We start from the raw sequence: 25,253 nt of genomic DNA, 5'->3' as shown, positions 1-25,253 counted from the left end.
GGAAGGGAAAAAAGTTGTAAGCCACTCTGAGACTCCACGTGAAAGGCGGGGTATAAATCAATCTCCTCCTCCTCCTCCTCCTCTTCTTCTTCTCCTTCTCCTCCTCCTCCTCCTCCTCCACCTCCTCCTTCTCCGAGCCAGTTCTGACAAGAGCTGTCCTTGAAAGATCTCTCTCAGCCCCACCTACCTCACAGGGTGTCTGTTGTGGGGAGGGGAAGGGAAAGGAGATTGTAAGCTGTTCTGAGACACTGAGTGAAGGGCGGGGTATAAATCCAATCATATCTATCTCCTCCTCCTCCTTCTTTCTTGCCTTGAAACCCCTACAGGGTTACCATAAGTCAGCTGTGGCTTGATGGCAAAAAAAAAAAAAAAAGAATCAAGAGGAAATCCCTAAAACGTCTTTAACTGAACTGTCACTTAAAAGATAGTGTTCATCAATATTATTAAACTCACTATATCAGTAAACTGGTTTATTGATATTCATTATTGGCATGAATGCAATTTATAAATACCAACTGTGGTCTGACATATACATTTAACATAGTATTCTCCATTTGGGCCTTCGTTTCTGGGACTTACTTTCTATATCTAGCAGAAGTAAATTTAGAAATGAGTGGGGTGGTTTGAAAAGAGAATGTTTAGTGAATATCAAATAAATTAGCATATTAAAACTTTTGGTTCCTGTAATATGTAAGGAAAGGAAATATGAAGGCTGAGCATTCAAGGTAGATGGCTGTATTTTGGATCTTTATCTCTCTGATCCATCATAACAGGATCTGAGGTTGAATCCAGGTGACATTTCAGGGGTGAACTTCCATTTCTGGCTCGGAGAGCCTTCAGGAGAAGACATCAGAGTGTGCACTCCTTTCAGACCCCTCCAAGTCAGTTTAACGATTGGTGCAAGGGTCAGCCATGGCCTTCTTTAGGCCTTGGCAGCTTCCTGACTATATCAGTCCCCAACATCATCCACAGTGATAGCTTTTACAGTATATTTGGGTCTTTTAAAGATGGCATTAACATAGTGTTCCTTCCTTCTGTTGTTAAATTATAACTGTATTATGATATAATCATGCAAGTTCTCAAGTTACACTTATAAAAATCATTATCTGAAGCAAAAGGAATGTTTTGAAACCTAAATTTTAACATTCAAACTTAAGTATCTAGTAAGGCATACTGAGAGATAAAATTAGAATAGTTTTTTGCAATGTATTGTATTAGGGTTTTTGTGTATGTTCTTGTAATAATGATCATGGTGGTATTTCAGATTGTGTCTGCTGTGCAGTACTGTCATCAAAAATGCATTGTTCATCGCGATCTTAAGGTATGTTTGCTTTCTTTCATTCAAGAATTAGAAATGTGCTGGACCAAAACTATTAGGGTTATTAACTATTAGGGTTATCTACACAAAAGGAAGATGACCCCCTTCAAAAAGAGTTAATTACTCAGCAATATTTTTTTTACTGGACATGACTGTAACTTGTATGCGAATATAAGATGACACCCCCCAGCACCATAGCTAGATGAGGGGTGGGGTCGGAGGACCGGAAGAGGGGGCACTGCAGATTCGGGAGGGGGACTGGGAGGAGGCGCCCCCACCGCCTACCTACGGCCCTGCCCCTTCTTCTTTTTTGATGGCATACCTGGATAAAAAACAGCCTTGCATTGGAGTAAATACTGAAACATTTCAGTGCTAAATCTTATATCTTCCAAATGAAGCCTTCTTTTATTATACATTCATATCTGCTGGAGATATACAGTATACTTTCCTACTGGTGACAGAGAGGTGTAAATATATGTGTTGCTAATGTTATAGCAGCTCCGTGATGCTTATGTCATGAAGGCAACATCTGATCCTCTTTCTGCTGATATCATATGTTGAGCTCCTTGTCCACTTTATTCATTGTCAAAGATATGCTTGAGTCCACTTTTTTTGCATTAATCCCTTCTATTCTACCATTAAGACTGAACAGTGCTAACAACTCCAGCCAAAAACTTATCAGTTTCCAATCCTGAATCTCTTTAGTGCGGCCCAGAACAAGCGTAATGCTGCCTCATTTTCTAACAATGGTTAGAAGACTGGGATTACTGTCCCCTTCTTTGTCAGAGCTTCATGGTTCTGTCTGAATACCTGTGAAGGAAATGGAACCAAGATAGGGCAAAATTTGCCAGTGTGAGGAGGGTGAAGCAGGGGAAAGTGAGATAAGCCTCACAAGCCCTTGCAGGTTCCCCACTTGTGGGGAGCATCTTATTTTTGCCTCCCCCACTATTTCCTCTTTCTCTTCCCTGAAATCCCCCATAACTCACCCTTTTTCCTGCTTCTTCTCTCCTTCCCACCCACCAGCTGAACTACCTTTATCTTCCCCCCTGTCTTCAGCTGTCAATCCTTCCCTCCCCCTGGCAGGATCTACCCAAGAAAACTGTGGCCCAGTTGTGCAGTGTCATTTTGTTTGTTTGTTTGGATTGCAGATTTTTCCTGCAAACCTGGGGCTTGTCTCAGGATTGTAGAAAGATCTGTCTTGCCTTTGGATGGCTCCAGTCTCTGGATTTAAGTATCCACAGATGGGGCCATGATGACAATTAGATGTATTGATAGTGGCAAATTAAAGGATAGCATTCAGTAGTAAAACAAAACCAACAAAGCAGCAAAAATTGCTTCTTTGTAAACAGCTGTGCTACTGAAACAGTCTTTTGTTTTAACATTTTCCAAATCTGCTTTGTTAATTCTATACCTGCTGCAAAAGTCATTATCTGGCTCTCCTCATCTCTCATTCAGATTTGGAAAGTCATTGCTGGCTCATTTTTCTCTCAAAATCTGGTTTGCACTGTGGGCCTAATCATACAGCCCTTTCAAAATGAAAGTCACCATAAAGTGTTCACCACTAAAATAAGTGATTGAGACACCATGAGATTCACTTAAAAACTAAGATAGAAAATCTGATTCTGAAATTAGAGTACACATTTTTTAACATTAAAAGAATGGACCATAATTCATTCCAATGGCCTCTGGAATGGGCTATAATCATGAGGAAATCGAGATAGCATGGTTTTCGTAAAGCATGCTTTTCTTAATGACGGTACAACTAAATCTGATTCTATATGTTGTCGAAGGCTTTCACGGCCAGAGTTCATTAGCTGTTGTAGATTTTCCGGGTTGTATGGCCGTGGTCTTGGCACTGTAGTACCTGATGTTTCGCCAGCAGCTGTGACTGGCATCCTGAGAGGTATAACACAGAAAGATGGAGTACTCTGCCTACCATTTTTCTTCTCACCTTGACACAGAGAGTGCTCCATCTTTCTGTGTTATACCTCTCAGGATGCCAGTCACAGCTGCTGGCGAAACATCAGGTACTACAGTGCCAAGACCACGGCCATACAACCCGGAAAATCTACAACAGCTAATAAATCTGATTCTGTTTTATATAAGAATCAGTAGATGATTTTTGGTAAGGCTAGTATTGTTTGAATTCCTAAACTAAGCATAATAGTTTAGATGCTATCCCAGTGTTCTCCCCACATCCAAGACAGTATCCAAACAATGCTCAAATTGTATTTGGACCTCTGATTACGAGCTTTGTGGAGTTCTCAGCTGGTTCCTAGTGATATGGATTGTATGCTTTCATAGAGCTTCTTGGGAGTTGTAATGGGGTGGGTGAGCAGCACAGTGCTTCTGTGATTATTTAGATTCCTGACTGCAGATGGAGCCCGAGACCATTATTCTGTAAATTATAGTGCCTTTCAAAAAAACACTAAACTTTAAAGTTCATCTGCCAGGAAGGAAAAGGGTTAAAGTTTCAGGTTCTGAGCATGCACCCATAATGGCTACTGACCTCAGTTATCTAGTCTGGAGGCCAGCATCATGCACATAAAGCGCAAGACATCAGCTCAGAATAACTCTCACTACTAATTAAGAGCGGAGCAAGAGTTTCAAAGTAAGGTGTTCTGTCATAATAACATAGCACAAGTATTGCTAGCAGTGCAAATTTATGTTAACAAGTCTGTTATTTGTAAACTTTGACAGCGTCACTAAAAGAAAAGAAACCTTTACTAAGCCTGTAACTTTTCTGCACTATTTATTTATTTGATTTGATCTACATCCTGCCCTCCCCGCATAGCAGGGTCAGGGCAGATTACATCAAATTTGGTAGAAAATACAATATACAAAAATTAAAACAGTTAAAAATACCAATAAAATGCAACATTGTTGCATTGTTGCAATCCTCGCCCCATCAACACTGGAATCCCCGACCCCAATGTGGCCTCTCCCATCAGAACGTATTGACTCAGAAACTAACCTCACTAACATCTGGAGGCTAGCTTGATGACACATCTAAGCCCACCAGAGCCTAAAGCCTACCCTCTAATCTTAGTATACCTTCTCCCAACCCACCCACCTATCTGCTCCTGGCTGATAGCAACAGTCATGCTTATCAGCTAAGGTAAAATCATGTACAACACAAGTGATAAAAATTGCAGCCTTCTGCTCATTTTAAATATGCACATTTTCAGACTTCTGCATTTAAAGCATCTTATATTCTAAATAGTGAAGCCGGCTGAATCTCTGGATACTTAAATCTGATGCCTGGAGCTGTGAATAGGCAAAGTAGATCTTTCTACAAACCTGAAAAGGCCCCCAGGATTGCAGAAAAATGTGAAATCGTTAAAACAACATTGAGGGGTTTAAAAAACCCAAGAATGATAAAAAAAAGCATCTGTAGCTTTAAGTAACAGACTCACTCAGTGGCTGTTGCTAGGCAACCACAGTATTCCAGGCTGGGTTTGTGTGAGTAAAAAGGCGGTGGGGGAAGGGACATTTCCAGGCCTATTTTGGCCTTTGAGGGAGGACTCATTAGGGCCACATCTGACTAGGGTTGCCAGCTCCAGGTTATGAAATTCCTGGAGTTTTTGGGGTGTAGTCTAAGGAGGACAGGATTTGTTGAGGGGAGAAGCCTTAGCCAAATATAATGCCACAGAGTTCACTCTCCGGGGGACAGATCTCTGTTTTTTGGAGTTCAGTTGTAATTCTGGGAGATCTCCAGGTCCCACCAGGAAGTTGGCAACTCTAGGTCTGCAGCAACCTCTGCGTGACTTGATACCACCCCACTTACATGACTCAGCTAGGCCTGGCTGCTTGCTACTGTTCAACAGCAGCCACCCTATGAAAGCCAGTATGGTGTAGCAGTTAGAGCTTCAGAGTAGGGTCTGGGAAACCCAGGTTCGAATCCCCATCTCGCTGTGGAAGCTCACTGTGTGATTTTGGACCACTCACATACTTTCAGCATGATCTATCTCAAAGGGATAAATCAAGATGGGTAGCCATGTTAGTCTATCTGTCGCAGTAGAAAAGAGCAAGAGTCCAGTAGCACCTTAAAGACTAACAACATTTGTGGCAGGGACAGGGTATGAGCTTTCGTGAGTCATTAAGGTGCTACTTTACTCTTGGTCTTTTCTACTATCTCACATCATTGTTGTGCAAATAAAAAGGAGGAAAGGGAAAAAATCTAGGCTTCTTTGGTCCTCAAATAAATATAGCTGAAGATGGGAAGCAACTAAAAGGTAGTTTGGTGAATGGTTGAGAAGAAGAGAATGAGGCAGGGAAAGGGGAGAGGATATGGAGCTGCCAGGAGGAGGGGAAGAGGAAATAGTGTGAGGAGGAGGATACCGAGGAAAGTGAGGCACCCTCCACAAGTCCTTGAGGGTTCACTGCCATGCACCACACAAGTCAATGTCTTTTCTAGGTAGGGGTTTCTGGGCAGGGAGAGGAACAGTTTAAGACCGAGGGGCAGATAAAGGTAGGTTAGCTGTTGGATGGGAAGGAGACAGGGTTGTGAACTCCCAAGTTGGGAAATTCCTAGAGATTTTATTTATTTATTTGTTCATAGGGTTGCCAAGTCACTTAACTTGTGCGGCGGGGGAGAGTTGTTCCTGGTCTGGGAGATTCGTGCGTGTGCTTTGTGCACGCGCAGCGCAGTGATGTCACCTGGAAGTGACGCCATCACATTGGGCACGTTGCAGGCCGACGCTCTAGCAATCAGCCTGGAAACTCTATGGTACCATACAGTTTTCAGGCTGATTGCTAGAGCGTCGGCATGCCCAACGTGATGACATCACTTCTGGGTGATGTCATTGCACCGGGCATGTCAGCCCAAAATGGGCACTTTGGGGGCGGGTCCCCCCCCCGCCGGCCTGATCTGGACCGGTGGGTTGGGGGCCCTTTGGGTGGGCAAACCCCCACTCCCCCGGGGGACTTGGCAGCCCTATTTGTTCGAGCAGGCTCAGGGCAGCTTACATAAAAGATTAAAAACACATAAAAACTACACAAATGTAAAACATCATAATTAGTCATAATGGTTATAAACAATCATAAGGTGCTAGTAACAATGTTGATCACAGTAGAAGTATTGCATAGCGGTAATAACAGGCCATGATGGAATAGTCACAAAGGAATGGTCAGTGTTGGAATTCAGCTTATCTAATCCATTTATACTGGCAAGCACAAGCTGCTAGTGGTAAGTCCAGGGGGGAGGGAATAGACCTAATCCCTGTACAGTTGTTAAATGTGGCTCCTAATTAAAGCACTGGTGGAAGAGCTCGGTCTTGCAGGCCCTGCAGAACTGTAGAAGAGGTCGAGGAGGATGGTGGAGTTTGAGGAAGGGAGTGACCTCAGAAGGTTATAATGCCATAGGACCCACCTTCCAAAGTGGCCATTTCCTTCATGGGAACTTGGGTTGCCAGCCTCCAAGTGGGGGCTGGAGATCAGCCAGATGACAGAGATTAGATACCCTGGAGAAAATGGCTGCTTTGGGTGGTAGACTCAGTTGCATTATACCCTGCTGAGGTTGCTTCCCTCCCCAGACCTGGCCCTCCCAAGGCTCCACCCCCAAATCTCCAGGAATTTCCCAACTTGGAGCTGGCAACCCTAAGGTAAACAGATCTTTGTAGGTGGGAGTCCCAAGCGATCTTCAGTTTGGCAACCCTAGAAGGAAGCAGGAAAAGGGGAGAGGCTACATAGCTTTCAGGAAAGGGAAAGAGGAAATAGTGGGGGAGGGGGAAGTGAGATGCCTCCCTCAAGTCCTTGCGGGTTCCCACCTGTTATCTATATATCTAATAGTGATGTGTGGCCCCCATCTGTGGATACCTAAATCCGTGGATCAGGACCACACCGATGCTAAACATAATTTTCTGCAAACTTGGGGTACTCTCTAGGTTTGCAGAAAAATCTAAAAAGTTAAAAAGTACATTGGGGGTTTAAATTCCTCCCATATTAAAAAAAAAGGAAAAAAAACCCCATCAGTTGAGCTGGTGATAGCCACTGCTGCAGGTATTTTCCAGGAGTGGCTCTGTGGCTGGCATGGTGGCTGGCACTAGGAGAGGTTCCATGCCTAGCCACAGTGACAGAGGACACTGGGAGCTGTTCCAGACTCAGAGTGGCTCCCAGGCATCATTGCTGTCATTGTGGGGACCTGGAGCTGCAATGTGGGGGAGATGGAATTCTCTCCCGTGAGTCTTGCGTGCCTCCCACTTGTGTTCTATCATTCTCATTCCTTGTAATTGCTCCTTGTGAATGGCTATAGCTGTTTGGAATGACCAGTTTTTCCAGGGATTATCTTTTCATGTTGATGTTTATCATTAAAATTCTTTATTTTCTGTGTTTTCCCTTTTAGGCAGAAAATCTTCTTCTTGATGGAGACATGAACATTAAAATTGCTGATTTTGGTTTTAGTAATGAATTTACCATTGGCAATAAACTGGACACTTTTTGCGGAAGCCCTCCATATGCTGCCCCTGAACTCTTTCAAGGAAAGAAATATGATGGCCCAGAAGTAGATGTCTGGAGCCTTGGAGTCATTCTTTACACTCTAGTTAGTGGATCGTTGCCATTTGATGGTCAGAATTTAAAGGTACAGCTGAACATATTAATTGTTTAATTCTAATCGTCTTCAAATTTTCTGTCTCAACAATAACTTTCTTCTTTGTTTTTCTAAAGGAACTGAGAGAACGGGTATTACGGGGAAAGTACCGGATACCATTCTATATGTCCACAGACTGTGAAAATCTACTGAAAAAACTACTGGTGTTGAATCCAATCAAGAGAGGGAGCTTGGAAGTAAGTCATCTGATGATTATCCTCTTTTGTGGGTGGGGAAGAGGATAAACCTCAATAAAATCAGATGAAATACAGATGGAATAGTGTCCCACTATGTCTCCTTTCTGATATGTCAATTCTAAATATGACATGAGGGCTATTTTTAAAAAAATCCTACATTGAAGGTTCCATTGTAGAAGAAGTCATGTGCAGTCTAAATTTTAATGTGTGATGACGAAATGGGTAGGGTGCTTATTAAGATTGCCAGACACACACAGCCCCGGTGGAGGTGGGGATCCCCCACCACCAGGCCCTGCATCCCAGCAGCTGATCAGGTGGCTGGTGGGGGGGATTTAACAGGAGAAAGATGAAAGCCTAGGCTATGTTGCCGGCATCGCACAGGAAGTAACATCATCATGGCAGCGACGTCTGGGCGATGCTATGGTATTTGGGCAAAAAACTTTGTGGTAAAAATGGCTTCTACCATAGAATTTTTGTCCAGATACCACAGCATTGCCTGGATGTTGCTGGTGTGATGATGTCACTTCCTGTGCAGTGCCACTGACATGACCTGGGCTTTCCTCTTTCTCCTGGTAGGTCCCCCCCCATCCCCCACCAGTTGCCAGGAGGGACCTAGCTACCCTAGTGCTTACTGAGTCTACACATGCAAGGAAACAGTGACCTGTTGTCATGAGCAATGGATGAGCTTAGTCTACATGGAAGGAGCTTGCTATTTTCTGACTTGCATCTAGGAATTTTATTAACCCATGAAGCTCCCTGATATCCAAGCTATTTCATATAATATGTTTAGAATTGGGGTGTTTTTCCTCAGATTAGTACCATTAAACAAGCAAATGATTAATCCAATAGGTCTTTGAGTTTGAAGCAAGGCAAGAAAAGTGAAGATCACTATTAATATAATTTTTGCTTTATACTTATGTAGGCCAAGACATCAAAACCTCTATATATTCTGAATGGAAACTGGCTACTATTATGTGATAATTCTGTCTTTCACATTCATGTCATTTTTATTGATATTGTGCTTCTATTGTACATTTATTTTATTATAGAGTGTTCATTAGTTCTATGAAATGTAAAAGGTGTTTGAGCTTAAGAAGAGTTAACTGTTCTCAAAACCTATCACTTTGTTTTAGTAATTTTAACATTGCTTGTTTTATTTAAGATGGTTTAGTTTTAAAAGATACTTCTGTACAAGTGTCTACTTGTCATTTGACATGAAAGTTGTTGGGCTTTGTTTCAGTAAAATACTTTGGCCATTCTGGCACATTTAAGAACCTGGTCATGATTGTTTCTGAGTTCTGCATCCCAGCAAGATTTACTGCTTATCCACAGCCAATAAAATTTCAGCATGTGATAAAATGGTTTCAGGAAGACAATATGTATTCGCCATCAGTGACCTTTCTTTCATTGTAGCTGGAGATGGTGTTCCACCAAATTAATCTCATTTAATCACTTTCTGACATAGATAACCTGAATACTAGCTAGGAGATATACCCCTGATTGCCTGTGACTGCATGCAGACTGATTCTTTGTCAGGTTACTAGAAGGATACGGTTATGGCTAGTTTCTGCTTCACTGATGTGTAGCACACGTTGTCATACTTTTTTTCTGTAAAGTGGAATAATTGGGATCAGTAAAGGTCAGTTCAAGGATAATGATCACATAACAAAATTTTGAAATCATCTAGTCCAAAAGATGCATAGTGCTTATATTTAGGGTGGTCTTTGCTGTATTTTTTCTGCTAGCTTCATAGCACAAGCTGTAGTAGGAGCAGAGTTTTGCAATCTGACAGTGTTTGGGGGGCGATGAGAGGTAAGAAGGTTCTGGCACTTCAAAATATAGGAGACTTCTCACGTTATTTCCGTATATGATGTGAGGAACAGGATTGTTCCTTGCTCCCAGTCTTCACACATTGATTTCAGGTTCTGAATACTTCATGCAAGGACAACTGTGCATGGATAGGTAGCTTTCCAGAAGGAGAATAAGTTATGCACAGTAGTCCTCTGTATATGCTAGTTTTGCATAATGTTTGTAAACTTTAGCTGTTTGTAGTTCTAATTTGGGTTATCTGGCAACAAAAATGTGATCTTTTGAACATGGAGTCTGTACAGCCTAGATGTTGTGTCACAAAAAGTCTGATGAACCAGTGCTGCTCCTCAGTCCTTACAGAACTTGCCAATAAAGAGCATTTTTAAAAAAGTCTTTACAGGCCCTCCATCAGCTCGTTATTAGTGTTGGTAGTTATGATTGTCTTCATTTCCTGTATTTTTAATAGGCTTTTCTAATAGTCCTTATTGGTACAGCTTTAGGGACTTGACCCTATGATAGGGTTGCCAACTCTGGGTTGGGAAAGAACTGGAAATTTGGGGGGGTGGAGACAGAGGTGGGTGGGGTTTGGTGAAGGGAGGGACTTCAACAGGGTAAAATGCCATAGAGTCCACCTTCCAAAGTGGCTGTTTTCTACAGGTGAACTGATCTCCGTTGCCTGGAAATCAGTTATAATACTGGGATACCTCCAGCCACCACCTGGAGGTTGGCAGCCTTATCTGTGAGTAAATACCCAGTTACATTGTACACTTTCCTCCAATCCCCCAGTCAAGTTGTGTCAGCAACCTTAGGTGTTGTTGGTTCAAAACCTGGCTGCTGCCAGAACATAATGAAGCAGAGTTCAGGAATGCTGTAGAAATGTGTGACTCTGTCTGCCTTTAAATGAAATCCTGGGCAAATGTCTGCGAGTCACAGTATGTCACAAAGTTGGGCATATAAAGTAATAAACCAAATAAAGCTCTGTTAAATAAATCATACAATAAATAGCAGTGGGAAGGGAGAATCAGCAGAAATCACCACCACTGGGCTTATCTTCTTGGCCGAATGCCTATTTTTGTGCAAAGTGTATTGTGCAGAGTGTATAGCGAGCCCTTGAAACTTTTTTGTACATGGATTGAAGCATCTGATTCCCTTTCATCTTGTTGAAGTCCTGTGTGAGTTTTTCTGCTTACAGGCCTTTGGATGCAGCAATAAACAAACAGCTGAATGTTTCCACTGTGTTTCATTTTCCAGCAAATAATGAAAGACCGATGGATGAATGTTGGCCATGAAGAAGAAGAATTAAAGCCATATATTGAACCTGAACCAGATTTTAATGACACCAAAAGGATAGGTAAGAATTTTTATATGATCATCTTTGTCTTCCGGTTCTTTACTTCTTATATTTTGCCAGTCTAATTCCTCATGTCTTTTTATATGACATCCTTTTTATTTGAGAATTTTGCCAGTTTATTTTATTAGTTTGATGGAATGGTTCCTGTTTAATCAGTTTTTCTTCTGTGGAAGTGACTTTGAAATGATTCCTAGAGAACGTCTCCCTTGAGTTATCCTAGCCTCATCTTATTTGTCTTCTATTGCCATTTATTTATTTATTTATTTATTTATACCGCCGTCCACGAACAGGTTCAGGGTGGTGTACAACAATTAAAATAATACAATTAAAACAGCGTTAAAATAACAATTTGCAAAGAATAGTATCCTGAGATACCATGTAAAAATAGAGAGATCAGATGTTAAATAAAACCCGGTGTCTAATCAGATGTCTAATCAGGCCACTGATGGGTGATTGGCCAGAAACTGGGGGAGGGGGGGGTGTCTGCTGCCTCAACCAAATGCCCGGTGGAAGAGCTCCATTTTGCAGGCCCTGCGGAACTGTAATGTCCCACAGGGCTCTGATCTCATAGGGGAGCATGTTCCATCAGGTGGGCGGCCAGGGCTGAAAAGGCCCTGGCCCTGGTCAAGGCTAATTGGATGTCCCTGGGGCCAGGAACCACCAAGAGATGTTGATTTGTGGACCTCAGTGCCCTCAGGGGCTCATATGGGGACAGGCAGTCTCATAGGTATGGCCCCTGGCTGTATAGAGCTTTAAAGGTAAGTACCAGCACCTTGAAACGGATCCGGAATTCAATAGGCAGCCAGTGCAGTTCACGCAGCACTGGGTGAATATGAGCCCGTGCTGCCGCATTCGGCACTAGCTGCAACTTCCAGAACAGAGTCAAGGGCAGCCCCATGTAGAGAGAGTTACAATAATCCAGTCTGGAAGTGACCATTGCATGGGTCACTGTAGCTAGGTCCCGGGGAGTGAGATATGGGGCTAACTGCCTGATGTGTGTCAGATAGAAAAAGGCAGACCTGGCAGTGGCGGTGACCTGGGTCTCCATGGAGAGGGAGGCATCCAGGAACACCCCCAGGCTCTTCACACCCAACGTAGGCACCAGTGGAGCCCCATTGAAGGTTGGGAGCCTGATTTCATCAGTTCCCACGACTCACTGTCAATTCCCTCCCCCACTCCCTTCTTTTGATGAAATTTTCAGGAAAGATTTGTGATTTGTTCCGTTCTGCTTATGGATCTTTTCCTGAAAAATCCATCTGGATAGCCAAGTCTGAAACAGGAAAAAATTCTTATATCAAATGACTATATGTGCCCCTCCCCCCCCCGCAAGATACAACAAAATCTGTGCAGCAAGGCTAACCAGGGCTAGTATCTTAGTTTCAACCAACCTAGGTGTGAAGAAAAACATAAAATGATAAAAATAATTATAAAAAAGGTTTTAAACAAAACCCCGTTATGTCTATAGCTGAGTTTGTGAGGCATTTGAGGGTTGCCATAGCAACTGAAAATGGCACTCAAAATGGAGATAGTGGTGTGAGCCACCAGCATTCATGAGGAGAGGAAATGAAGGTAAAGGGGGGAGGGAGTGGGGAGAAAAGGGAGGTGGGGCAGTGGAGACTGGGGGTTCAAAATGATATTATCTGTACCCCATGAGTCGTGGATTTCCATCTGTTACATAGATATCTCTGCGGGAGCATATGAGAATGAGTTGACACATTTAAATGTGTATGGTTAAGAAAAAATCATCCTGTGGTGTTTTTCTTAATAGATATAATGGTCACAATGGGTTTTGCAAGAGATGAAATTCATGATTCCTTAGTAAACCAAAAATACGATGAAGTTATGGCTACATACCTACTCCTAGGCAGAAAACCACCTGAGGTAATTTATCGTTACTTTTGTCTGTTAGTTTTGAAAATTGTTATTGTCTGGTAGAGATTATTGATACCCGAATATACTTTTTCAGATCATTGGATTTATGAGTGGTTTAGCTTAGTGCTGTGCAATTTATTTTCTTGGTATTTTTCAGTTCAGGTCTATTGGACCCCCCCAAAAAATTGGGTTTCCTGGAAAAAAACCAAGATCCCAATTCCGGTAAAGTATTCAGATCTGGGATTTTTCAGAAAGTCTGGATTTTTTCCGGTCCAGTAGACCCAAATCAAAAAATATGGAGGGGGGGGGGAGCGGTGGCAAAGCCACAAAAAAACAACTGAGGGGCAGCTCAGCTGGGACTCATCTAGGCAATCCCTTTAAACTGGGTTGCCCAAAAGAGCTCACAAAGGAGCCAATCCTGCAGGAAGAACTCTCCCCGCATGCTCTGCTGGGCATCCCAGTTTAAATTGGACTGCCCAACAGAGCCCGCCAAGGAGCTGATCCTGCATGGAAAACTTGCCCCGCAGACTGGGCTGAGGCCCTGCTGGGCAGACTGGTTTAAACCAGACTGCCCAACAGAGCCCACAAAGCAGCTGAAGCTGCGGGGAGAACTCTCCCCATGGGGTCTGCTGGGGCTCTCTTCGGCAATTAGGCGGATCAGCTCAAAAGAGCCCTGGCTGAGCCGGCAGGGAGAGTGCCCTCCCCCCGGCTATTTTGCAGGCTGTCTTCTGAAGTCCCTTTAAACACCCCTGTTTAAAGGGACTGCAGAAGAAAGCCCCAAAACAGCTGAGTGGCAGGAGCAACCTGCTCCAGACCCTCAGTTGTTGTTTGGGTTTGCTGGTAATTCCTGAATATATCTGGGATTTTTTCAGGGATTTCCCCCCGGTTCTCCCGAAAAATCTCGGATATATTTGGGATACCAAAATATATTTTAAAAATTCCAATAAGGTGTTTTCCAGGTATATTTTCAGTTTGGGTAGACCCGATTGCACACTCCCTAGTTTAGCTCATACATGAAATATTTCTCAACCCTTCCCACTAGTTTTCAGCTTGATGATTTGATCTTTTAAAACTGAAGCAAATTATCTATAGGCCAGCAGTGTCCTGGGGCCTGCCACTATTAGCAGTGTCTTGGAAAGATTGTGTAACATTTGCAAACATTTATAGCTATTGTTGTACAACAGAACATTTAAAGCCGTTTAGCCAACAGTTACATAGTTTGATACAAATTTGCTTAGCACTTGAATGAAATTCATTGAGACATAGTGGAATTGCTTTATACATTTTGACCAGCTTTAGGTTGTGTTCCATTTTTATTGTGAAAATGAAATAAGCAATCCTCCTAGAACATTATTTACACCAGATTAACATAATTGTACTGTCCGTTGAGGTTTTAATCAACAATGCAAGGCCAATGGAGACTGAATGGTGCTGGTTATCAGTATGTAAAAGCTGATTATTATTTTTTTAAAAAAAATATTGCTAGAATCTGCTAGAATCCCAGTTCGTAACTGGGAAGGATTTTTTTCTCTCCTAGCTATTGTTCTTGTGGCTTAAGGGGAAAAAAGGGAAATATGCCTTTCCCTACCACAAGCTATCAGTGGACAAACTGGCATAGATGACTAGTAGGTAAAGAGGAGCAACTGACCAGTTGATTGTTCACTCTGGGACTTTTTCATAGCTGTACTAAAGCTTAACCAGCATAACCTGTGGAAGTTGGCTCCAGCATACTCTGTTTATGAGACTAGTAGAGTAGCACATTTCTTTTCCTTCCTGCTATTTGTCTCATCAGAACTCTAACCAGCTGCTTTCCCACCGGCAGGAGAAAAGATACGTGGTCTCCCCATATTGTTTCCCTCCTAGATAGGGAAGCAGAAAGCAGCAAGAGAAGACAGGGTTAAACAGCACCCCAGTGGTAACCCCCCTCAAAAAAAAAACCCTGTTCCTTTGTTTTTGATTACAACCATCAAGTCTGCATCTGATATTTTATATAATCTCTGAAAAACTGCCTAGAGTGGCCTTATGGTGACTGCAGGGCCCTGTCTAGGTCTTAGGGATGCCAGTTCCCATGTGGGGGCGGGGGAACCCCCAATTTTGTGGGCTTCTGTTTGCTGCCGGCCAGTAGGGGGGAGCCCCACATCAACATCAACCACCAGTGGCCACCCTTTTCCTTTCCCTCACTGGATCTTCTGAAGACTCAGCGAGGGGAGGAATGGCAGCCACCAGCCCTGTGGTGTCCTTGCTGCTGGCTGCAGCCATCAAGTCTTCTTCCTGCTAGCAAGCAGGAAGAAGACTCGATCTCAGCTGTCAACAAGGTTGGGTCTCCCTTCTCTTCCTCCCGCCTGCCAGCTGAGCAGAGAGGGGGTTTAAACTTTAAACCCCTCACTGCTCTGCTGGCAGGTGAGGGGAAGAGAGGGGAGGCACAGAGGGAGAGGCAGGAACCATGTGGCCACCCTCCACTCTCCTCCCCTCACTGGCACCAGGTCTTTTCAAGAAGTCCCAGGAGAAGGAAGGGAGGGGGCGGCTGTGTGGCCTCCCTACTCAGCCAGCAACAAGGCCACCCCACCCTCTCTCTGTCCCTTCCCTCGCCTTTTTTTTAAAACCCCCCCGGGGGGGGGGGGGGAGGTGCATGGCCTCGCCACCAGGTCTCTTCTGCTGGCTTCTCACAGTTTGGGAAGCAGGGGGGAGAAGGGGAGGAAGACTTCCCTTCTTCCCAGCTGCCTCCTCCCAACAAACTGCACCCCCACACCAGATTTTCTGGCTATGAGGCTGCATGTCCCCATCTGCCAGTGCCTGAACTCCAAGTGGCAGATTCGCTGCTTGCAGTTCAGGCTGCCTCCCTAACATGTTGACATCACTTCTGCATGACGTCATCACATTGGGGACATCCCCACCCCCTCCAGGGATACCCCCCCCCCCAAGTCCCCTGCCAGTAAGTTGTCAGGACCTGGCAACCCTATCTAGGTCCAAGAATATACCTAACATGGTAGTAAATATTATCTTGAGATTTAATCTTATGTCTTGTTAGAGATTGTTAGAATTGCTCCTAAAATTAGTTGTCTTAAAAGTAGAGATTTGAATAATGCTTGCTAAAAAGGAGGGTTTTTTTAAAGGTAAAAGATTATGCTTAACTGTCTAAATACTGTTGGTTGTTCTTGTAGTTTGAAGGAAGTGAGTCTCTGTCCAGTAGTAACCTGAGTCAAAGATCTCGACCAAGTTCTGATCTCAACAACAGCTCTATGCATTCTCCTGCTCAGCTGAAAGTCCAGAGGAGTATATCGGCCAATCAGAAACAACGGCGGTTCAGTGAACATGGTGGGGATGGCATTCAAACAAGTAAAGTAGCAAAATACAATTTAAAACTGTGTGCCGTGTTGTCTGGGCTTGGCAGCTCGACTTCTCTGTGCATTAGTTGTGTGCCTCCTCATGTCCCATCATGATGCTTTTCTCATGTGAGCATTCTGTGGTAAATATAGTTTGGGTTATTCAGCAAATGTGTGAATTTCATTAGCATTTCTTTTGCTATTTATAGCTATTTTAGCTGTCTGTATAATTAAAACTGTGCTCTCTGTTTGGTGTCATTGTTCTGAATATAAAACCTGGGCTAGCATATCCTCAGTGCAGTAATTTTTAAAGGGAAGTTGATTAGACTATTAGATTGGTGTTACTTCCAGAGAGCAAACAGTCACATATGACTGATCAAAATCACAAGCCAGTGGCTGCAGCCTAGAAGGCTGGATCCCTCTTTGCAGTTGGCTCTTTCCTAAGAACATAAGAGAAGCCAATGTTGGATCAGGCCAAAGGCCCATCCAGTCCAACACCCTGTGTCACACAGTGGCCAGAAATACCAGGTGCTATCAGGAGGTCCACCAGTGGGGCCAGGACATTAGAAGCCCTCCCACTGTTGACCCCCCCAAGCACTAAGAAGACAGAGCATCACTTCCCCCAGAGCCCCTATCTATACCTTGTGGTTAATAGCCACTGATGGACCTCTGCTTCATATGCTTATCTAATTCCCTTTTGAAGCCGTCCACACTTGTATCCGCCTCTTCTGGTTTATAGAAAAGGAGGGAACAAGTTCCCTGTGGGCTTATAAAACACTGCCTTTCTGTAATAAACAGATGAGAGGTCTGTGTAGGTTGTGTGTATTTGCCCCAGTCCAAGAGTGCTTACTCAGTAGCTCATTTAAACTGGGGCCCCAGCTATCTTATCATTTGCCACATTTCTATCCTGCTGTTCCTTCAAGAAGCTCAGGATGACATACAAGGTTCTCCCCTGCTCCATTTTATCCTGAATAATCCTAGATAGATTAGGCTGAGAGAGAGTGACTGGCCAAAAATTATCCAGTGAGCTTTAATGGCTGAGGAGGGATCTAATACCCAGGTCTCTGAAGTTCTAGTCCAAACACTACACTATACTGGCGTGCCACATATGCAGCTTGGGGGGGGGGGGTTGATTCATGGAAACACCATAGGGTTTTTGCTGATTCGTGGTGACTCCATGGGTTTTCAAGGCAAGAGACATTCAGAGGTGGTTTGCCATTGCCTGCCTCCATGTCACGACCCTGGTAGTTCTTGGGAGTCTCCCATCCAAATTCTACCCAGGCCAACCCTGCTGAGCTTCCAAGATCTGACAGGATGGGGCTAGCCTGGGCTATCCAGGTCAGGAACATCTGTAGCATTAGCATACCAGAAATCCATAGCTTGGGTGGGTTGTCATTTTGTGTGACATTTTACATATAACAGCCCCGTGTAAACAAGATGTTGGGTGAGTGTAACATCACAAGGGTGTAAAATTATTCTTTCTCACCAGCATCCTGATTAAATTGGGCTATCTTTATGGTATCCGGAGTGGCATAATGAAGCTTTTCATATCATTTGTGTGTGTGAGGGGGGTGTTGGTAGAATCCAGGCATCCCATGTTCTCTTCTTACCTAACAGCTAACCTGTGCTCTGAGGAAATTCATTCAGGCACCTCACAGTGCAGATCTCATAGAAGTAATCTGGAAACAAAGATACACTGCACAGGAAAGATGAGAGGGGAAAGGGAGTAAAACTTTAAAAATCAGTTAAGAAACTCTTTTCTGTTATACATTTTGCTGTCCTTTTAGAAAGTTCTAAGAGGCCCAGTGTTGTGTAGTGGCTGGAGTTTCAGACTAGGGTCTGCAAGACCCAGATTCAAATTCCCACTCCACCATGGAAGCTCACTGGGTGAGCTAGGGCCAGTTACTAATTCTCAGCCTAACCTACCTCACATGGTTGTTGTGAGGATAAAATGGAGGAGCGGAAAACAATGTAAACCACTTTGGGTCCCCACTGGTAAGAATTGAGGGGGTTATAAATAAAACAAGCCTGCTTGCAGGGAGGGCGGGGTATAAAATAAATAAATAAATAAATAAATAATTTAATATAAATAAGTACATGGGCATCTCAAAGCAGATAAATCTGGGATGTACAGCCTATGTTGTGGAATTCCATGATGGCAATGATTCTAGATTGACATTTTCATGAGAAAATGGTTGGCTATAACTGTTATACTATGGGCACAAAAGTGGAGCAGTAGCCATGAAAGGCAAAGTAGACATGTAACTGAACCACTAAGAATATGCACGTATTTTAAGTAAATGCGGAACAGATGATAAACTAACGTTTCCTGTATAAAATCATGCAGTGAAGATACTGGTGGGTGAATTGTTTTCAGATAGCTTCTCTGCATGATATTGTGTAGAGAGGCATCAGGATCTCATTTGTATTTGTTGTCTAGATATTATTTTTAGTATACATGGGAATAATTTTCAAGTCGACTGATGCAGAAAACACTCACTCATTGACCTTACCTCTGTTTGACAGTTGGCCCAGCAATTCCTCCTGCTGTCTCATACTCAAAAAGGGGTCAGGCAAATAGTGTGGAGAGTGAGCACAAAGAGGAATGGGATAAAGATGGAACACGTAAACTTAGCAGCACTACAGTTGGGTCGAAAGGAGAGATGACAGCAAGCCCACTTGTGGGCCCCGAAAGGAAAAAATCAACGCCTGTTCCAAGTGTAAGTGAGCTTTCTGTTCCATGGTGGGGTAGAATTTTCTCTGTAGAACAATAACAAGTATTGTAGTTAATATTCTTGAATAGTTAATATTCTTGAGTAAAATGCTTAATTTTGGTTTATAAGCAGTGGCATCTCTCAATTAAACACTGCTGGAAAAGAAGGCTGGGGGGGGGGCATGGCTCCAGTTATCCCTTACTCCAGTCTGGCTCCTAAAAAACCTTGTCAGATCCTGAGTTTTGCAAAATCTTTTGCACTTCTTGGAATAGCAGTGCCTCACAGGGCAAACATCTGATTCTGATTGGATTGTTTTTTTACTCTTTGAGACAAAAATATTATTCTACGTTTTATTGTGTCATTTGGACTTCAAAGCAGTCAGAGGCTCATGTAGTAGTCTAGGAAATGAAAAAGGTACCCTGATGCAACAGACGGTCACATAGTTGTAGTGGTTATAGAGCAGCATGGGCTAAGGTAGCTACAGCAGTATCCTGCATAAGACAAACAGAACAGGTCTCTCCTACAGCGCTGCTTATCTGCTGCTTAATGTGTGTGGATTTGTATCATGTTGCTATCTCTTTAATTTGGCTCTGTAGGTGAATTGTTTCTGCTGTCTGTTGCAGGCAACAAAAATTGCCGATATATACGCTGACAAAGTTTACCATTCCACGCATTGCAGAATTACCTTTGCCGCTGGTCAGCTTGCAATGCCAGTAATGCACTGTTTGTTATGGTTAGCGATAGGCAGATGCACGTACCTCATATGCTACTGTAATGCATTCAACAAAGATGGGCATGGCAGTAGGTCCTTTTCAGTGCTGGGACAGTGCATCATTCTTAGAGATCTCTAAGGATTTGTGCATTTTGGACCTTTTGTAGTCCTATTTCCAAGCCTAGATCTTCCGCTTCGTCTCTAAAATGAGCCTACCAATAGTGGACCCCTTGTATCTGCCTACACAACTAGCATTTTGAAGAGTCTACTGCCGTTGTTGGTTATGATGTTATACTCTGTCTAAAAATTAGGGATGTAAATTATTAAATAATTAAACAATAAGGATTCATCATTTATAGATTACTGTGAAGGTTTAAACAGTAAGGTCAATGGTGAACAGGAGTTGCGGTGGCTCAAGTGGTTAAGACGCTGAACTGCAGGCTGTGGAAGGTCAGCAGTTCAGCAGTTCAAGACCCGGGTGCCGCATGATGGAGTGAGCTCCCATCTCTAGTTCCAGCTCCTGCCAACCTAACAGTTCAAAAGCAAGAAATTGCAAGTAGATAAATAGGTACCACTTCGGTGGGAAGGTAACAGCGTTCCGTGCGCCTTGGCGTTTAGTCATGCCGGCCACATGACCACGGAAACGTCTTCGGACAGCACTGGCTCTTCGGCTTTGAAACGGAGATGAGCACCGCAACCCTAGAGTCGGATTCGACTGGCTTTCGAGCAAGGGAACCTTTACCTTTACCTTTACAATGGTGAACAAGGAAGTATGTTATTGAGAGCAAAGAGATAAATGAGAGGATATGTAGGGTCAGTCTTCTTCTCTGTATCTGAGGCTGTTTCTAATTAATATTTAAACAATCATTTAAGTGGTTACTTTTCAAAAATTAAATTTATGTCCCTACTAAATATGTAAATGCCAAAGCACTGGCTTATTCCATATAGAAATGGTTTTGTATGCGAATGTCTGACAACTCAAATCAGTGTTCTCTTCTTTGAGGAAAGATTATCCAAAGCAATCAGAAAGTAATTGTAGTCACTGTTTGCCACAGGCCATAGGAATTTGCATTTATTTCCCTTCAGGCTCTATTCATTGTATCTGCCATTTTGGATTCGAAAGTGCCTAATAATGGGAGCTTGTTTTGTTCAAATAATGCAGAAGTCTTTGATTCTGTAAGCAGATAAGAACTCCCTTTTTTCTGCCCATATTATCAATTAGATTCAGTGTCATTAGAGAAGCACAGGTTCTCAAGATGGGGAGGGGAGGAGATGGGAGAGACAAGGTCAGAGGCGAAAAAGCCCAATTCATACACTTAGCTCAGCAGCTTGTCTATAGATTCAAAAGGCAAGCATGAGTACTTATGAACTCTTTCCATGGTTACAGTTTCATGTGTGATGTGTCTATACATGTAGACAATTTGTACAATCCTTCTACAGCTCATATCGTTACACCTCCCCCCCACACACACACACACCTTTTATGAAGGGAAGGATTGTGTAAATTGTATAGACAGCACTTTTTTTTGTAGAGGCTGAATAAGTGTTCAAACTTTCAGACTTCCCCATTATTCTTCAACCAAGTGTATGAACCGGGTTAGTCACTTCTGGCTAAGGCCACAAGTCAGGTGGGAGCACACGCATCCACATTTTTCTGAGGAGGAAATTCTCAGCTGCTTGCCAGCACAGAACCTCCAACCTACTTTTCAAGTTCCTTTGAGTCCAAAAGGCAGTCCGAGATTTGGCACATGAACCTTTTAAACAAAAGGTATGTAATGTTCCTCCACTATGGTCTTGTCCATTTTTTTTCCTTTGGTAATTGAGTTTGAAACTTGTTGGTATTCAGAAAAAAACATTTTGCATTCAAAGACATTTAAAGAGAAGCTAGGAGGTTATCTGGGGATTGTATCGCCCGTCTGTTTTTAATGTGCCACAACTTGATACTTTCCTTTATAGAGCCAGCTTTGAGGTGTGAGTGTGCCAGTTTGTATGTTTAGCTGATTTGCTGGAACAGATATGGACGATCACAGGGGGAATGCATCCCTTTTCATTCTCCTGGACCACCCAGAGGCTTTTGACCCAAAGGACCATAGCACCCCTTTGAAACATCTTGCTGGGAAGGGGCTAATGACTAGTGCTTTCTGGTCTTTCATGGTGTGAATAGGTTTCAGAAGGCTGTGCTGGACAGCTACTGTTTTATCCTTTGTCCTTACAGGGTTTCACATGGTTTCATAGTCTCCCTTGCTATTTAACATCTACAAGAAACTTTTGAGGGAGTTTATATGAACATTTATCTGAAGATGACACACATCTCTCTCACTTTACTTTTTGTGTAATTCCAGGGAGATGATGGAAACCCTAAATCAGGTTTGGAGGTAGTGAAGGAGTGGATATGGGCAGACAAGATGGATTTACTTTTGGTTGGACATACAACCAAAATCTAGATTATGTTTATGAGTGGTTCTAGATAAAATTGTGTCCTGAAGGATTAGGTTTGCAACCTGGGGGTACTTGTAGATCTAGCATTGCAGGCTGTAGAGGTGTCTGTGTTTTAGAAGCTTAGGCTGCGATCATATGCACAATTAGACCTGACATAGGCACGAATGCCGGGTGGATTTAAAGGGCGTGATCAGTCAACAACAGATTAGACAACAACAGGCCGCCGGCAACCTGTTCTGCTCCGCCGCAGAAGCAGAGTTAAAAGACACCGGGGGAAATCCAGTAGTAAACAGATTGCAATGGGCCACGGACGGACTTTCCCCTGTCTGATCACTCCAGCACGCTCTCATGGCGTCGGGATGTTCTGATCAGGCCATCCCAACTCTGTGCTGTTGTCCCCCCCCCTTCGGAGTATGCGCATCATTGCATACTCCTTAGGGAGCCCTCAGTGCTCCCCCCCCCTTTTTTCTGGCGCATGTGACTGCACCCTTGGGCTGGTTTGCCAGCTGTGGCCATTCATGGAGAAGAACAGCCCACCCCATGGAGATCACATCACCAGTTTTGTACCAACTGCTTTGATTATATGCATGATCATACTTTTTTCCACTGTAGCCCACAGTATTCCAGACTCCTGGTATGTGAAACTTGACCTCTGTAGTGGAGCCAGTTAAGGCGTTCACTGTCCTAAACTGATCCCTTGACTTAGTGCTGACCTATTTCCTCTGCTACTCTTTTACTGAGCCTCATGACTGACTGCTTGTTTTTATATCTGTTTTTATGGCTGTTACTGCACTGGTATTTTATTGCTTTTAATGACTGATGATATAAAGTTTTAATGGTTAAGGAGGAATATTCTTTTGTGTTTTATCTTTTTACAATGTTGCTTATAAGCTGCTTTGTGTGCTGTTATAGTTTTTTAAAGCAGAGTATAAGTCCCTTAAAGTTAAATATAGTGCATGCATATATTCTTTCATGTGTTATGTCTCCCTATCTTCTTTCCTTGCACATTTTCAAATATGCTATATGTGAGTGCTTTGTTCAACCTTACTTTGTATCTTGATGTTGATTACATGTAAATTCCTTTCCTCTCTAGAATAATCTGTTTCCTGGGACTAGCATGACGCGAAGAAACACCTATGTCTGTGAAAGATCTACAGATCGCTATTCTGCCATACAGAATGGAAAAGATAACAGGTACTGAACCTGAGCCTTCCAGAATTTATGAATTTAGATTCAATTGTCATGGAATTTACACTTTTGAGACGTTGTTTAATGGACTTTGGGACCGATACATACCTGAACAAGTCCTGCAGGCAGGGATAGAGAAGAAAATGGAAGTCCCCAGGGCATGGCTAAGGGGAACTGTGCCCAATATCTCACAGCGTCTTCCAGATGCCGTCTTGTTAAGGTGGTTGAGCCAACCTGCCCTCAGGCTGGAATCTGTCTGGCTTGGACAGCTATATCCCCATCTCTGCCTTGGACTGGCTAAATAAAATCATGTTGAGTTATATTGGTTTTGTGGCAACTGGTTTTATGCTCAAACTCTGAGTAATGGTTGCCCTTGCTTCCTCTTTCTCCTGCCCTGAGCACAGCTATTTCTTAGGTATGAGGATTGTTAGCCAGAAAATCACTAATTTGATATTAAGTAACAATTAATTATTCTCTCAGCAGGCAAGAACAGATACTGTCATTTAACAATTAAAATTATGAGATTCTGGTCAATGAAAAGTGTCCCAAATTAAATTTTGATATCTTGGTTCTTGGTAAATTGATTATATTTGCCTGCTCTTAACTATAGGTAACATTTTAAGGTATTTGCTGATCTTTGATCGTAACAAATCGAATCGGATTGAACATTGATTATATTTGCATCTAAATGTTCTCTTTAGAATTCCTCTTTGGCCTCTTGGAATTACTAGAAGGTTCATGTAAAATGTCATCAGTAGCAGGGTGATCCGATGTAACACTGGGCAGCATACAGTTGATGGAGATCTTTTACCATCCTCTTTCACTTAAGCACCATTGTACCTTTGCGCTGCTTTGACTGCCATCTATTTTCCACTGAGTTTCTGAAAGCAGTTAGAGATTTCCGTTTAACTCCATTTTCTCTTTTCTCAAGTCCATGAGAGTGATCGTCAGTGTTTAAGTACTTTCCCCATGCTCTACTTGGGGTTAGAATGTAACCTAAAAGTATGCATCCAGAATTTGAGCAGAGCCTATAAGCAGCTGTTAGTCAACACTGTTCTAGAAGAAACTGATCATAAAATTTTTCAAGGGATTTCAAGTTTGTGTATGAAAACATTTAATTGCAAAGAATCTACTCTACGTTTGAAGGTTTTATATGAAAATACTTGGACAGAACATCTTGAAATCTCAAGATATTTCTTTTGATTCCCTCCTTCTGATAATAAAGCCTAACGGAAATGTCTGCAAGCAGCACCTCCTCTGCTGGCTCTGCTGTCACTTGTGCAATATCAACACGACCTCGACACCAGAAGTCCATGTCTGCCTCTGGACATCCAATAAAAGTTACATTGCCAACTATCAAAGATGGCAGTGAAACTTACCGGCCAAGGTATTCTTCAATACGTTATGGTGATCTTTTGTGTGGTTAGATGTTATGCAAACACAAATGTATTATTGCAAGTGATACAGCATGCCATGTTGCTGCGTACTGATGGTCTGTATTGAATTTCACTTGTGGCATTAGGGACTCTGAAGAAACTCCACAATGTGTAAGGGTTGTATATTGTTTAGGGCAAAAACAGAGTCAGAAGTGACTGGGGGACTGTCCAAGAGACAATATGGCTAAAGGAATGTGGGATAACTGAGCAGCAAGGAAGCCATTGTAGTCCTTGACTTGAAGATAGAAGGTGCCAAGCAGAAAGTAGGGCTTCATACAAGGGCTAAGCACTGTCAGCAGGAAGTG

At 42.9% G+C, this 25,253-nt stretch overlaps 1 protein-coding gene across 6 annotated transcripts in view; it reads left to right on the top strand.

The window, feature by feature from the left end:
• Positions 1-25,253, top strand: part of MARK1 (MAP/microtubule affinity-regulating kinase 1) — an 81,201-nt gene that overhangs the window by 46,388 nt on the left and 9,560 nt on the right. For 4 of the 6 annotated variants that reach the window (XM_015425382.1, XM_015425380.1, XM_015425383.1 and 1 more), the window contains 9 exons: positions 1,265-1,321; positions 7,662-7,898; positions 7,985-8,104; positions 11,165-11,264; positions 13,033-13,145; positions 16,298-16,472; positions 18,986-19,179; positions 23,418-23,518; positions 24,738-24,899. In XM_015425382.1, coding sequence (XP_015280868.1) covers positions 1,265-1,321; positions 7,662-7,898; positions 7,985-8,104; positions 11,165-11,264; positions 13,033-13,145; positions 16,298-16,472; positions 18,986-19,179; positions 23,418-23,518; positions 24,738-24,899 — 1,259 coding nt within the window. The remainder of the gene's footprint in view (positions 1-1,264; positions 1,322-7,661; positions 7,899-7,984; positions 8,105-11,164; positions 11,265-13,032; positions 13,146-16,297; positions 16,473-18,985; positions 19,180-23,417; positions 23,519-24,737; positions 24,900-25,253) is intronic. The other 2 variants (XM_015425385.1, XM_015425381.1) reach the window with 1 other exon arrangement.

Source organism: Gekko japonicus, unplaced genomic scaffold, assembly GCF_001447785.1.
Source record: "Gekko japonicus isolate JY-2015 unplaced genomic scaffold, Gekko_japonicus_V1.1 scaffold153, whole genome shotgun sequence".
Taxonomy (NCBI): domain Eukaryota; kingdom Metazoa; phylum Chordata; class Lepidosauria; order Squamata; family Gekkonidae; genus Gekko; species Gekko japonicus.
The sequence above is the reverse complement of the archived record's forward strand: the minus strand, read 5'-3'. Positions and strand labels throughout refer to the sequence as shown.